The following is a 16,041-nucleotide window of genomic DNA, read 5'->3' as shown; positions in this document are numbered from 1 at the left end:
AACCAGTCAAGTGTGTTCTTGGGAGGCTGGGGGGTCTGAAAATCTGGCGGTTGGCCCTGCGTGTGAAAATCCAGATGGAGCTGCAGTCCTTGGGCTGGTATAAATGTGAGGTCACCACCCAACAAATCAAAGCAAGGCTGGTGACAGCAAGCGTGGGGAAAGGACATGCACAAGTGAAAACACATGTGATTATTTTAACCACAGAATGGATTACATGTTTGTTACGCAAAGCTTCGATCCTGCTCAGGGTCAAGGTATTTATGGCCTCAGCAGTCGATTGGTGCTGGCCTGGCCAGGGCAGTCTGTGTATCCACGATGCCCGTTTGTTCCCGCAACAAGGACCAGAAGGTGAAGGCACATGGAGTGAGCCCAGACCCATGTAAAGACACGGCTAGAATCGTGAGAAGGGCAACATGTATGTGAAATCTAGCACAGGGAGGATACATTGTACAAGTGCTTACCTTCCAAATTTAGCTCATTCACATTATAAATACTACTTCGATGAAGTTGGCTTTCCCTCTGTGCCTTCTTCTGTAGTCACAGGACACAGGACACAATTGTCACTAGAGAGGACTTGCACACACTGCCACAGTGGGAATTCTACAGACAGAAACTCCCCACACCACCAGGAGAGGCACAGGAGACGTGGAAGACAGGAGCATCTGCCACTATAGGGCTGGGTTTCTCTCCAGTCAAATTCCAGCTTTTCTTTATCCTTAGACTCTTGGGAGGGGTGGGGAGCTGCCAGAGAGTGTGGGAACTCTCCCCAGAAAGAGGACAAAGATCTCTACACAGTTATTGCACATGTGCAACCTGAGTGCTGTGAGCATGTGGCCTTTTCTGAAAACACACTCTGGAGGTAGAAGAAGGAGCTAGCAGTATGGCTTCTTTCTAAGATGTCATCTCTGCTGCATCAAACCCTTCCTTTTATGATTCTAAGTCTACATGTGGCCTGACCATAGAGATTTTGTCTTTAATCTTTTTAATTTTGGAGACTCTAAATCATGTGCATTGCCACTGTTTTGAGTATCTGATCAGCACCCAGGGATCCCCTAACAAAATGATTAAACCACCAGGTAGCATGATTTTAACAGGCCTGGATGGTTTCTAAAAATTTCTTAACATAAGTTTTACAAGTGACTCATGTCTTCTTCTGGCTAAGGGTGCCAACTTGCTGCTTTTCTCCACGCAGGCTCTGTGAAGAGTAGGGCCTGCTTGCCCACACCAGGTTGGATACACACTTTAAAATGTCTCAGGTATAACTGAAGATGAGATGATCTGAGTTTATGTTTCTTGGCTGATCTAAGAATGTTGGCTAATTATCTCTAATTTTCAAGTGCTACCACAAACTGATATCAATGGGCTAATGATTTGTGTAAGATCAAACATTATTCAAGGACTAACTAAAACTAGGGGACTAGAAAAGAATTCTTGGGTTTTGTACCTTCAACCCAAAGCCACACTCAATAAAGCCCACTAGTTGAGGGGATAAAGGTCTGTGACTTTATTATGAATTAATACTTTAGAAACTCATCTTTAGATGCCGTTGGCCTCCACTATAAGTACAGAAAAAGACAAAAATTCTGTCTGCACCCTCTTTTCAAGGGAGAGGAAGCATGGACCACACTAAGTAGATGACAATCCACAGCATCCTGTCTACCCTTAATCACACTCGAGATGATGGACATTTTCTCCCCTACGTGTTCTCCACAAAGAGCTTTATTTACTAGTCTCCATCCAAGTTCAGTCTTCCTAGACTCTTTGGGAGAGAGGCTTTCAGGGGGTCAGTAGCCAAGTCAATTCCTTCCAACAGGCCCCACACTTCATGCAGACGCCAGTTTTCTTTCTCAGAACACATAGAGCAAAAGCAATATCTAGACTTTTTTTCCTCTTTAACTGGCTACACTTTGGAAACTGCATTGATTGAGCTTGATTTAATTTTTTTTAAGCCTCAAAACACTTTTATTGCCAGGAAAGGTTTTTTTTTCAGGGGCAGGGCTTAGTCTTTTGGCCTATCAGAGACAGATTTCTTTCTTCTCTCCCTTCCTGGCCTCCAGTGCAGGTGTCACAGGTGTCACTGCACCCTCTGGATGCTGGCAACGCAACACAGGTAAGCGCTCAATACCACATGGCGGTGTCTCCAGGCTGCAATGGGTTCAGATGCAACCCAAGGCCCAGAGAACTGGAAAGACAGCAAGGAAATCTGGAAAAAGACCCTGAAAATAACTCGCCATGAAAATCATACAGACAAGATACACAAAGAAGTCCACAAGCCCTTTGACCCTGTTGTCCGTCTTCTTCCCATGGCTCCTCTGGGATGGGTTTGCTTTGTTGAGGGTTTGTTCTGGGACAGGTGTTGGGGAACCACAGTTACGGCACATCCATCTGAGGTTGGCTCTCTCAACGGGCAGAGGGAGGTGGAGGCTCAAAATCAAAGTGTTGGAACATGCTGGCTTGAGATGGCCCATCTGCTTGAAGACAGCCAGGGACGGGTGCAGGAGCCTTAGTTGACCACGTCGTAATAGTAATTGCGCAGCCGCAGTTCCACTGCTGCGAACCCGGGCCTGTTCTCCACACTGAAAAGGGAAGAGATGCATTATTGTTTGTCATTGCAGTGGTGAAAAAGTATGATCCAGCTGTATGATCCATTGCAGTGGTGAAAAGTATGGTGGCCTCGTGAGAAGGGCTGTGCCCCTTGGTGGCTTCCTCCAGAGCCAGTGGCTCACAAAGCATCCCTTCTCTCCCGCACAGGGTGACCAGAGCTTGTGGGGAATATAGTGTCAGGCCACCCTAGACCTGCAGAACCCAATCTGCATTCAGTAAGACCCCTTAGTGACTCATGCCCACCTTAAAGATGAAGAAGTGTTGCACTCGAAGTCAGCATCTTTTAACCCAGACTGTCTCTTTGTAATCTAGCAAAACACATGTTTCTGAAAAACTTAGTTGGTCAGTATGCTGCAGACATAGCTTTAAAGTGTGACTCAGAACTTTAAGAAAAAAAATAGACACAATTTAAACCTTCCTTCCCACACCCCAATCAGATGGCCTTGGATTTCTGAAAATGTGCTGTTGATATGGGTTCTTTTAAAACTCAAAATTTGTTATAGCAGAAGCAAAGATGCAGGCATGGTTTATTATACATCTTAACACAGCAAGGCTTTCCTTTTCTGTCACTTGTCAGGTGACGTAATGATATAAGTAAACTACAGATAAAAGGTTTTAACAATTTGCAATCTCTAAACAAAGTTTTATAGACTTCTCTGCTTTTTCTAACACAGTCGCACTGAATGGAACACGTTGAAAGCAAGTATTTCTTAAAAATCTGAGACTATCCTCACTTGGAAGTTACTTTTCTTATTTTTCCAAGATTTTTGGCTATATTGCAAGTGAGTAAATTTGCCCAATAAGTGAAATAGAACTTGAGGTTTAATTGTGAACTGCCCATATTTACCTTTTGACCTACAACTATAATTTTATATGGTTCAGTGTACACCCAGAACACCCAAGAAGCATGCACGAAGCCCAAGAATCACTCACCATTATAAGGGCAGAGTGGTTTCTACAGAACCAAAATGGGGTGTTTTGTCAAATGGCACCAAATACAGAAGTCCTCAATGTTGTAAAAAGGTTCTGCGACTTTAAGTGAAACCACATGTAACGAAACCAACTTGACCAAGGCTAACTGATATACACACGAGTTTCTATGGCAGCTCATCAATGTTATAATTAAATGACATTGAACCAAATGAGTACATGCCGTAAATGGTTGCACCTATAGCTTTCAAGTGCAAACACTGCTTGAAAATATCAGCTATCTGTAGTCATGGCTGAAGACCCAGCCATGGTGGGAGTCCATGTCTCTGGCTACCAAGTTTTGTTCTAGGATGTGATGGCCAAGTCCTGGGGTTCAGGAACACACATAGACACCTGTGCCCACACAGAGGGACAGCTTCTGTCCTGCTTCTAAACTTCTGTAGCCAAAGAGAACACAACCTCATCATCTTTGTAAAACAGAGCCTTCTGCTCCAACTGTTGGGTTTAAATGCCAAAGGAGCACCTTTGAATTTTTCTCTGAGTGCTTCATTCACCCAGCAGCCAAGCACCAAGAAAACTAATTTAGACAAACAGGATACAGATTGGACCCCAGGGAAGACAGCTGGTTAGGTTTCCTACCCTTTACACTATGGGTGAAGCTGCCTCTAAGAATCTAGGATGACCCTGAGCTTGGGCAGGGGAGCATGACCGAGTGTCCTGTGCATGTGCTAGTTTCCTGTCTGCCCCTCTCCTGGCCACCCCTGCCCACTCAGGCCTGGAGTGCTCTTCTGCTCTGCCCCTCATGCCCAGCAGCACCCCATCTTCTCTTCTCATTTCTTGCATCTAAGTTCCTCATCCTGCAGTTCTCAGGTGGAATGCCCCTTCCTAAAGATGACAATATGAACCCCCTAACAGAAGTATGGTTCTCCATAATTCTCCATTCTCATTCAGAGCTCCCAATGGTTTGCTCCATAGCACCAATCACGATATGTCATCATGTGTTTCTGTAAGGGCTGATTCATTTCAAGTTTGTCTAGTAACACCCAGCCCAGTATTGTAACCACAACGGGAGATGTGTCAACCAGTGCTTATTCACAGTTCTCAGTACATGGAGGGCAGTTGTCAATTATACATCTAAAAGTATATATGTATATACCTGTCTGTCTAAATTTTTATTTGTCATCTATCTATTCTACATACCTACCTATCCATCCATCCATCAATCCATCCATCCATCCATCCATCCATTTATCCATCCATCTTTCCTCCTTCCTTCCCTCCCTTCTTTTCTCCCTCCTTCCTAGCCTGCCTGCCTTCCATGTATTGATTGATTGATCATCTGCCTATTTACCTATTATCTATCATCATCATCATTATCATCATCTATCTATCTCCCATCCATCCATCCATCCATCCATCCATCATTTATCCATCCGTCTTTCTTCCCTCCTTCCCTCCCTTTTTTCTTCCTCCCTCCCAGCCTGCCCACCTTCCATCCATTTTCTATCTGTCCATCCATCTATCATCTATCAATCAATCCATCTGTCCGTCTATCCTTTTATCATTCATCCATCCATCTACCTAACTACCTACCTACCTACCTACCTACCTACCTACCTAAAAATCTGTCTATTACCTTGGCAAAGGTGGCTGACCGTTTACAGTGGAGGAAAGCCTGGAGACTATACAAGGATCATTTGTATTTGCTTCATTGAATCCACCAGGTTCTGGAAGCTCCCATATGCTTCTGTGCCCCAGGCAACTACTTCATTTCCTTCTGTGAGAAACTATCTGGACATGGGAGGTCCTCACACATATGTGCAGCACCTTCCTGGGCCCTCCATCCTCCGGCTTTGAACTGCTGTTGGACTTATCTCTTTCTTGAGAACACACTATAGAACACATTTATTTTATAGCCTATCATTCATTGCCTGCCATCCTCACCTCCCTCAACTGCAGGCTCTTACAGGGCAGGGTCTGGCCTCTCTGTGAAGTTTGATGACGTTAACTACCCAGGTTGTCAGACAAGCTTCTGGTGCTTTTGGATTCTTCTTGTTGGCCATGACCAAGAAAATGTTTCTTTTTTTCATTCAACAGTGCGTCATTCCACTGTTTATGCTTAGACAAAATCTCTGACTGCTTCTCCCTGCACCGCTCCCACCCCCCGCCCCCAGGCCATTTCAGGTCATTACTAGAAAAACTTTAACTTTTAGAAATATAATTTGTTGGAGAAGGAATCAAAGTTTGATAAGGAGTCATCATTTCTAATTTTAGGCACGGATGGCCATCGCTCTTTCTACTCCACAGATACTTAAACTCTGTTGCTGATTCCTAAATATTTACGTGGAACTCACTGGGAAGCATTCTTGAGTTGGAAGCGATAAGAAAGACACTACAGCATGTAAGCCTCACTTAGACTGTAACCCAAACCTCCAGGTGGGAAAATACATTTGGAAACAATGTTCTCTTAAAGAGGAGAGCTCTACCTAACTCCAACTCCAGCGAATACCAGGAACTGTTCTCCCTTCCGGTCTGCTCCTTGTGGACCAACCTGGCAACAGCAGCACGAGGAGGCGCTACATGTCACAACAAAGATAGAGGCAGGAAAGCAGACTTGGTCCTGATTCCCACCACAAGAAGGCTCTAGGCGCTAAGAGTGTTCTATAGGCTCATCATGGCCCCCAGAGACAAGCAAGGGTGTGTTCTGACTGCATCTCTCTGCCCACCACGGTTCACCCCACTGGGTACATTCCTAACACCCTGCCTCCACCCTAAGTCCTCACCTCTGCCCACCCTTCCACTCCTCACTGGTCAACATCCACCACAGAGAACAACCAACAAAAATAAACATATCAGTACTAACATTAAATGCAAAACATTAACTTTAACCATCTCCGTGAGAGTTCATTTTAGTTCTAGGTTTTTTCATTTGTTTCAGAATGATTTAAAATCCATTTTTCTCAGAGGAACTGAAACCCTCCAGATGAAGCCGCAGGCAGGACCAGAGAACACTTCTAGTTAAGTGCTCACAAGCTTATGCACCCAAGGGCAGGGCTGCCCTCATCCAAAGCTTCGCACATTTCCTGACCTCGGTGTCTATTTTACTCCTAGTGAAGCATCACAGTGTGCCAGGTCTCCAAAACCCGGCAGGGTAGTGATGCACAGTCTACAAAAGGCCAGGAAAGCCTGTGCTGTTCCTGCAGCTTTGTAGGTTCTCAGGAACTGTGCTGCAAGAAAACCTTAATGGCCCACACTCATTAAAGGGATTCTTGGCAAGTCTCAGAGGGTGCTTCTGTCCTCCCTCTGCCTGCCTTTCAGAGGCACCTTGAAGTAGGACAGCTGGAACTAGACTCAGTACAGGTACAAGGTGACAATATTAAGGTCTGTAACATTATCTCGGGGTAATTTGTCTTCTGTTTCCTATCTGCCCCCCACCCCAGTCATAGTCCATACCTTCAATTTCAATTTTGAAAATGGCTGGGCCCTACCTGTCAATGATTCTAATGATTCTAGTTTGGAAAAGACTAGGGGTGGGGGATTAAGTCAAGACTTCAAGAAATGGACACCCCCTACCCAAAAGCTATTTCTAGCATTCCTTTCTTGTTGACACTCTGATGTCCCTCCGGCACAAACAGCCTGGATTAGACAAGCTCCCCAGAGCCTAGACAGGTATCTTTGGCACTGAAAAGCCTGACCAGTCCCCTCACCTGAAAAGACTAGCACCAGCAGATGGAAATACCTCCTTTTGGGGCTGACTCCCTGGTGCTTCTAGATAATAATAAGATTCTTTACTTGCACTCCCCATAATGGTGGTGAATGGTTCTTCCAGGGGTGTTGTGGAATCCTAGGTGACATCTGAGAGCACTTGCAATAACCCTCATCCTTAAGATGCTCAGGCATCACAAGCTGTTGTATCTGTGAGCAAGCCTGATCCCCCCCAAATTAAATCTACTGTAAGTATATGAGCTCCTCTCTATCAAAGATTCGTATCGTTGCCAAGCTGCAAAGATTCTATGTGCACATTGCAGTGCTAGTGGCACAGGAAACAGGGCTCATGGCTCCCCCTGATGCACTCACAGGCTACGAAAACCAGGCAAAATTAAAAGCTACTTTCTGATTCCCAGGTGTGACATTTCCCTGATTTCCAGGTGTGACACGCTCTGATTCTCAGGTGTGATAGGTTTCCCTTAACTACTAAGCTGCTCTAAACATCACCTGCCATAATGTCATGTTTGCTCCAGGCAGGACACAAGATGGCACTCAGGGCAGACTCTGAGGGTTACTGTTCCCAGGTCTGACTCACTTTTTGGAAAGTGCTACCTTAGCCAATCCATCTATAAGCCAGCCAACATCTGTGGTCATGCCTCCCTCTGAAAGATGATCAGGAATTAGGAAAGTAGGACATTTTCCATTAAGTACCTCTGCTATCCTCTGTTACCAAAAATGGTACACAGCATCAGGCCAGACTCTTGGGAACATCCTTCTACTCTGACCACCTTACCTTCTGATATCATCTAAATTAAATTCTGACATCCTGGCTTAGTGTAACTGTCTAAACTTATTCTTTAGACTAAAGAATGGAAGTACATGGACCAGAAAGCAGGATATCTCCCTCACTGTTTATTTAGAAGGGAGCACATCCCTGTTTCATGAAAAGACAGAATTCATGCTTCCTTTAGGACCCAGTCATTCCATATGCCTTCAAAGCGTTTGGATAAATGGCAGGAAGGGTTGGGTACTCACTCATACGTCCAGCACAGGTTCATCAGCTCATACATCTCTCTCGGACACCCCACAGGGCACCCCATCCTCTCTCCTTTCTCCAGCATAGCAGAAACTTCACTTCCTTTCATCCCCTAAAACATGCAAAATATACCTTAACTTTTTAAACTTAGTATTCAGCAAAACAAAACAACAAATAAATCCCACTCCCCCAAAGAAACAAAAAAGTATAAGTGGTATGATTTCAATTATAAAAATTATAAAAACAGGATTACCTAACCTATGATCTAGAAGTCAGACAGAGTTACCCTTGCAAGGACACTTGTGCCAGCAGGGGGAAAATGGATTCTAAGGTTCTGTTCTGTTTCTTCATCTATTTGTGAAAATTTATCAAGTTGTATCCTAGCATTTGTGTACTTTTTTTGTATGTAAATTTTAATTTAAAAAATATAAAAAATGTAACGAGCTGCCAATTTGATACTAACAATAGCCATTATTTCCATTTCTACGTTAATTAATATTAATTTGGTATGTTTTATGCATATTTATATGTGTAATACACAATGAAAAAAAGATATACTGTTCAGTTAGCATCAAATATATTTTTTTTAGTTTAGAATAAACTGAGGCTATATTGACTACCCAGTGTCAAAGATAGTGGAAGACTGAAGAAGGGTGCCCAGATTATGATATGTATAGTCCTGCAACGATAATTTGGTGCTTATCTGTACTGATGGCCACATAATTAGGAAATAAAACAGTAGTAGCTTACCCGATATGGTTTCTGCCCATAGGAAAACGCCTCCCACATTAACACTCCGAAGCTCCAGACATCACTCTTGCTGGAGAACTTGTAGTAGTTGATGCATTCTGGAGCGTACCACTTCACAGGCCACTTCCCGTGGGTCTGGGCCTGAAAGCAGTGCAAATGAAGAACTCTCATTAAGAATACAATTGTGGACACCCATGTTTATAGCTGCACTCTTTGCAACAGCCAAAATGTGGAAGCAACCCAAGTGTTCATTGACAGATGACTGGAGAAACATAATGGGGTATACTCATACCATTGAATGTCATTCAGCCTTAAGGAAGGGGAGTCTGACACAGTACGACGTGGATGAACCATGAGGTTACCTTTTATTATACTGAGTAAAATAAGCCAGTCAAGTCACTAAAGGACATATATTGTATGATTCCACTCATCTGAGGCCCACAGCATAGTCCAAATAATAGAGACAGAAAGCAGAATAATGGTATTCAGGGGCTGGGTGGAGAAAGAGGATGGGGAAGTTAGTGTTTAAGGATTATAGAGTTTCAATGTTGGAAGATGAAAAGAATTCTGGAAATTGGTTGTAAACAAAGTGAATGTACTTAACATTACTGGATTGTAACCTTTAAAAGGGTTAAGATGGTAAAATTTATGTTACATGTATTTTTCCACAATTAAAAAAAATAAAATCATGACTCTCAAAATGACGCATGTGTGTATGTGTACAAATTTAGTCTGAATCTGAAAAATATAATTAAATCCTAAACTCTTAAATTTTTAAGATTTAAATACAGACTGAATTTCTTGTATCTTTTAGTGTTTTTCTCTCATCTCTTCCTTTGGTCACTCACAGCTTCATGGAGCTCGTTGTCACAATGCAAGAGTCTAACCTGAATATTACTTCATGGTTATGCTCCAAGAAATATTGGGCTGTTCACAAGTACTTTTAACTGCTACTATGTACTTGTCTATAGTCTTAAGCCAACAATAATTATTTTGGCATAGACTGTTTACCAGTAGCATTAAAATATGTTTTAAACTTTCTAATTAAAAAAAGTACATGGTGGGAAAGAGATCAAAATCGTGCCTACCAAAATGCTTTCCTTTGGGGCTTGAGGTTCAGTGTGGTGTGGGTAAGTCTCGCTGCCTCTTGTGGATGTCACTGTAATCTGGGTAAAGTCTCCTGGAGCAGAGGAAGGGAGGCAATCTGCCCTAATGTGGGTCAGGAGGGGGCAACTTGGGGACATCAATCTGAGACCATGGGTGCACTTCTCTGTATGAAACACTGATTACTTTTAGATTTTGATTTCAGAACTTGTGAACAATATAGTCATGTGTGTTATCTCAAGTTTATTCTGAATTTTGAACTGATAAAAGGATAAACCTTTGACAAATTCTAAATTTGATGAAATATACCCTCTTTCCACCACGAACTCCAAATTCTTAACCACAGAGATAACCACACTTGATAATTTTTCTTGGATCCTTCTAGAATATATATATATATATATTATGTATGTTGTTGTCATTTCAACAATCTTCACAGCATCTTCACCAGGACTAGATTCCTTCTCAAGGAACCACTCTCTTTGCTTATCCAGAAGAAGAAACTCTTTATCCATTAAAGTTTTGTCAAGAAACTGCAGCAATTCAGTCACATCGACAGGCTCCTCTTCTAGTTCTAGTTATCTTGCTGTTTCCACCACATTTGCAGTTATTTCCTCACTGAATCCTTGAATCCTTCAAAGTCATCCATGGGGCTCGGGGTCAGCTTCTTCCAAACTCCTGTTATTGTTGCTATTTTGAACTCTTCCCCTGAATCATGAATGTTCTTGAATGGTGAATTCTTTCCAGAAGGTTTTAAAGTTTCTTTGTCTAGATCAATCAGAGGAATTGCTATCTATGACAGCTATAGAGGCCATTATAGGGTTAATAATTGGCCTTATTCCAATATTATTGTATCTCAGGGAATAGGGAGGCCTGAGGAGAGGGAGAGAGAATGGCTGGCTGGTGGAGCAGTCAGATTGCATATAACATTTATTAAGTTTGCTGTCTTATATGGGTGCAGTTTGTAGAGCCCCAAAACAATTATAATAGTAACAACAAAAATCACTGATCACAGAACACCATTACAAAAATATTAATAAGAACTTTGAAACATTGCAACATGAGCAAATGCTCTTTAAAAAATGGTGCCAAAAGACTTGCTTGATGCAGGGTCGCTACTATACTGTATTGTAAAAAATACAATATCTGTGAAGCACAATAAAATGAGGTATGTCTATTTGCCCTGTATGTAGGGTACTCAGAAGGAGTTGCTGGATCAAAGGGTGTGTGTGTTTACAGTCTTGGTGCTGCACAATTTCAGCTGCAGCACACTGTTTTCTGGGTGCCAAGCTCATTTGCTTCCCTCATTATCATTTCTCTTAAATTCTGTTTGACTTTTTATTCTTTTCCATTTCATTTTTGCTTTGTTTTCTTAAGAAAAATCCTCATGTTGCCATGTTTTTCAGAGTGTTCAGTCTCTTTTTGCAGGTTCTAACATGCCTTTGAGTTTTTTGTACGATATGATGATTTATGCACATTATATTGTGAAATGTTTAACACAACATTAGTTAACACACCCATCACTTGACTTATAACCATTTTTGTTCTTGTTATCTTGAGAACATTTAATATCTACTCTCGTAGCAACTTCCAAGTATATAACACAGTATTTTTAACTATAATCATCATGCTGTATATTAGAGCCCCAGAACTTACTCATAACTGGAAGTTTGTACCCTTTGACCGTCTTCACCCACTTCCCCCATCAATTTACTCTGTTTCAATGTGTTTAGATTTTTTGGATTCTACATTTAAATGAGATCATAGAGCATTTGCCTTTTTCTGTCTGACTTATTTTACTTAGCATAATGCTCTCAAGTTTCATCAATGTTGTTGCAAATGTCAGAATTTTCTTCCTTTTTTAATTGCGTGTGTGTGTGTATGCATTTTCTTTATCCACTTATCCAATTATGGACATTTAGATTGTTTCCATATCTTGGCCATTGTAAATAATGCTGCAGCGAAATGGGGTATACAGACATCTGTACCAGATAGTGATTTTATTTTCTTCAGATAAATACGCAGAAGTGGTGTTGTTAGATCATATGGTAGTTCTATTCTTAATTTTTTTGAGGAACCTCCATACTACTTTCCATAGTGACTGCACCAATTTACATTCCCATCAACAATACACAAGAGTTCCTTTTTCTCCACATTCTTGCCAATACTTGTTATCTCTTGTCTTCTTAATAAAGCAATTTTGAAAGGTATGAGGTGATATCTCACTGTGGTTCTGATGTGCATTTCCCTGATGATAAGTTGAGTACCTTACCTTTTCATGTATTCGTCATCTGTTTGTATTCTTTGGAAAAAATGTCTGTTCATATCCTTTGCTCATTTTAAAATCTGATTATTTTAAGCTGCCTTTTCATTCTGTTGATTGTTTCTTTTGATGTATAGAAACTTTTTGTTTGATGTAGTCCCAATTGTTGATTTCTGCTTTTGTTTCTTGTGCTTTTAGTGTTATATCAAAAAAAAAAATTGCCAAGACCAATGTCGAGGAGATTTTTCCTATGTTTGTGTGTGTGTGTGTGTGTGTGTGTGTGTGTGTGTGTGTGTGTGTTTTCAGGAGTTTTATAGTTTCATGTCTTAACGTTTAAATCTTTAATCCAGTTTGAGTTAATTTTGTAAGTGACCTGAGGTAGGGGTCCTATTTCTTTCTTTTGCATGTGAATATCCAGTTTTTCCAACACCATTTATTGAAAAGACTGTCATTGCCCCATTGAGTACTCTTGGCTCCCTTGTCCAATATAAGTTAAATGTATTTGCGTGGGTTTATGTCTGGGCTTCCTTTTCTGTTCCATTGATCTACATATCTGTGTTTGTGACCATATCATACTGTTTTGATTATGATAGTTCTATAGTATATTTTGAAATCAGGGAGCATGATACCTCCAGCTTTGTTCTTTTCTGAAGATGGCTTTGATTATTTGGGATCTTGTGTGGTTCTATACAAATTTGGGGATTATTTGTTCTAGTTCTGTGAAAAATGCCATTGGAATTTTGATAGAGGTTGCAATGTATCTGGAGATTGCTTTATGCAAATATTAACATTTAACAATATTCTTACAATCCATGAGCATAATTTTTCATTTATTTGTGCTGTTCTCAATTTCTTTCATTAACTTCTTATACTTTTCAGAATACAGGTCTTTCGCCTCCTTGGTTAAATTTATTTTTAAGTATTTTATTCTTTTTTATGCAACTGTAAATGTAATTGTTTTCTTAATTTATCTTTCTGATAGTTAATTATTGATTCCCTATTACTCCAAGGAAAATAGTTTGGCAGATACTATTCCGAGTAAATCTAAAGTCATGATATATTAGAGTATTTCCATTTTCTTTAAACAATAGAATCAAAGCTTAAGAAGAATATTTTTTTTTACACAGGCATTTTTAAATTTTAAATCCCACCATAATATAATATAGAAGACATACATTTACATTTCAGATTTTTACTACCTGGTACACTAAATACTGGCTAAGTTGTTCCTACCTTGTAGTAGTTTTCATCAGCACGAAGTGCTTTGGAAAGTCCAAAATCACTGATCTTGGCATAATGTTGAGTAACCAGCAATACATTTCTTGCAGCAAGATCTCTGTGCACAAAATTGCACTCCTCCAAATATTTCATTCCCATAGAAACCTGATGAACCAGTTCTATAATGTTCTTATCCTTGACATGCCTGAAAGTCACAAGTTTGTCATTAATGATAGTGGATAGTAGTTCATTTCAGAACAACCAACCGTGCTCCTCACACAGAAAATAAATCTATTCATTTCTTATTCTTCTTAAGCAAGAGCCATGAGTGGTGACAAATTTCCCCGTTAACCTATAACTGTTCAAAACTGATCATCATTCTTCTGGTGGTCAACTGGTACAATTTTCAAGGCATGCTTTAAATGATATGAAAAGCAGTTTAATGGGGTGATCAGACCTGGCTCATTGAGAGCCAGGCTTCAGTTGGAATCCTTATTCCAATATTGTATAGGTAACAAAACCAACCCTGACTCTCAATTTCTTACCTATGCAGAGGGGCAACAACATCTCTCTTCTATGGAGATTAATGACACAATCTAAGTAAGGTACAAATATAATGTAGCAAATGAGTCGAAGTAAAGTGCTTATTCTTATGAGTTATTCCACACAAGTTCTTCTATCTCAAAAATGGCTTTAGAAGAGAACAGCATGATTACTCCATCCATGGTCGTAATCAAGTAGTAGCAACAGATATTTTCAGAAGTAATTATTCAAGGAATGTAGAGGTCAGCCAGACATGCAAGTCATCACTGTTATCCCTTATAAAGTGTATATCAAATATTTCTTGTAAAATAGCACATTTTTCTCCATGTGGGGAGGTTGACTGATAAGATATTCTAAAGCTGATTCTACCACTGGGCCAATACAGAGTGAACAAAGGAAAATAAAACCAGATTGTTGGATTAGAGTTTTTCTTTGCTAAAAGAAGCTAAAAGAACATTTCATCCAAAGACTACAGCTCTCTTTCTCTCTTCCCTCCTCTCTTAAGGTGTGGACCGACACTGCAACAACATGGGAGGAGAGAAGCTTCTTGTAGAAATCAGGCTACTATGTGCATCGGTGGGTGGGCCCTGCCCCTCACAGCATAAACTTCTGGGGCACCTAAAGATACCTGTTCTGCTGTAAATATTTATTGAGTGGACCAAGTTCCGCCATCTCCATAACCAGCATCCAGGACTCGGCTTCACAAATCCCGATCATGCGCACAATGTAAGGGTTGTCCAGTTGCTGCATGACGTTAGCTTCTGCTAACAGCTCATCTTTAAGGGCCGGGTCATTGGCCTCATTTTTCAGGATTTTCACAGCTACTGTTTTCACACCTCTGCAAAGAAGTCGTAAAACATAAGAAACTTTTCAAAGTGGCTAACCTCTAGATAATACTCTGCTACGAAGTACGATTCCTACACTAGAAATGATGTTATGCAAATAACTGCAACAGATTGAAATTACATCTTAAGAAGCCATGCTATAAGTGACTAGTAATGGGGGATGGTGCAGAAGAATGCCCCAACTAAGGAGAAAGCCGAAATATGAGAAAATATTTAAATAATTTTCATAGAAAACCTTACAAACTATGACAAACATGAATTTCTATAACATATTGAGATTTGCCATCTCAGATTATGTGTAACATATGTAAATACAACATTCCTTTAGTATATGTTAAATATGAATTTCTGGATGCAGAAATAAAAAGCATACACTGTTAAAGCTCATAGTTTACAAAACATTTAAACAGGTTTATTTTAAGTGTGCCTCAACAAGTTTGTGAAAAAATAATTATTTTTTTATTTTCTAATAAAAACATCATATAGGTCATGTTTGAACTCTTGAAAATAGTCTTATATAATAGAGCTTAAATAAATGAACAAAACTTAACTATGTGTGATTTGAAAAACTGCATCTCTCTGTGAATACAATTCCCACAAATGTGGGAAATATACCTCTTTTGTTGAATTCCAAAATGGGAGAATAAAACCAGAACTAGCCAATAAAACAGGTAAAATAAGAGAATAGCAGAGTAAGTCTGACATACATTCAGAAAAGCACAGACAACTTCAGAGTAGAACTCAATGAATGTTTACACACTAGACACATGCTGTAGCTTCTACACAGATGGAGGCAAAGAACACCACCAGCACCCCAAGAGTCCCCCTCATCCTTTTCCTGAGATCATGGAAAAATACTATCCTATGCTATCTCTAGACAGTTTATTGTTTTACCTTCACATTTTAGTCTATCATCCATCTGGACTGGTTTTGTGTATGGTATGAGGTAGGGGTCAAAATTAACAAGCAAAAAAATTCTTGATTCTTCCCAATGTTTCAGGAAGAAATAATACCTACAGCCTTTTCCAGGAAAGAAAAGA

General features: G+C 40.4%; 1 protein-coding gene across 4 annotated transcripts in view; it reads right to left on the bottom strand.

The window, feature by feature from the left end:
• Positions 1–1,932: 1,932 nt before the first annotated feature.
• Positions 1,933–16,041, bottom strand: part of SYK (spleen associated tyrosine kinase) — a 78,097-nt gene continuing 63,988 nt past the window's right edge. For all 4 annotated transcript variants that reach the window (XM_039852145.1, XM_039852148.1, XM_039852147.1 and 1 more), the window contains 5 exons: positions 14,785–14,994; positions 13,629–13,818; positions 9,029–9,169; positions 8,278–8,390; positions 1,933–2,576 (listed from right to left, as the gene is read on the bottom strand). In XM_039852145.1, coding sequence (XP_039708079.1) covers positions 2,504–2,576; positions 8,278–8,390; positions 9,029–9,169; positions 13,629–13,818; positions 14,785–14,994 — 727 coding nt within the window. In that variant the 3' untranslated portion in view covers positions 1,933–2,503. The remainder of the gene's footprint in view (positions 2,577–8,277; positions 8,391–9,028; positions 9,170–13,628; positions 13,819–14,784; positions 14,995–16,041) is intronic.

This window comes from Pteropus medius, unplaced genomic scaffold, assembly GCF_902729225.1.
Source record: "Pteropus medius unplaced genomic scaffold, Ma_sr-lr_union100, whole genome shotgun sequence".
In the NCBI taxonomy this organism is placed as follows: domain Eukaryota; kingdom Metazoa; phylum Chordata; class Mammalia; order Chiroptera; family Pteropodidae; genus Pteropus; species Pteropus medius.
The sequence above is the reverse complement of the archived record's forward strand: the minus strand, read 5'-3'. Positions and strand labels throughout refer to the sequence as shown.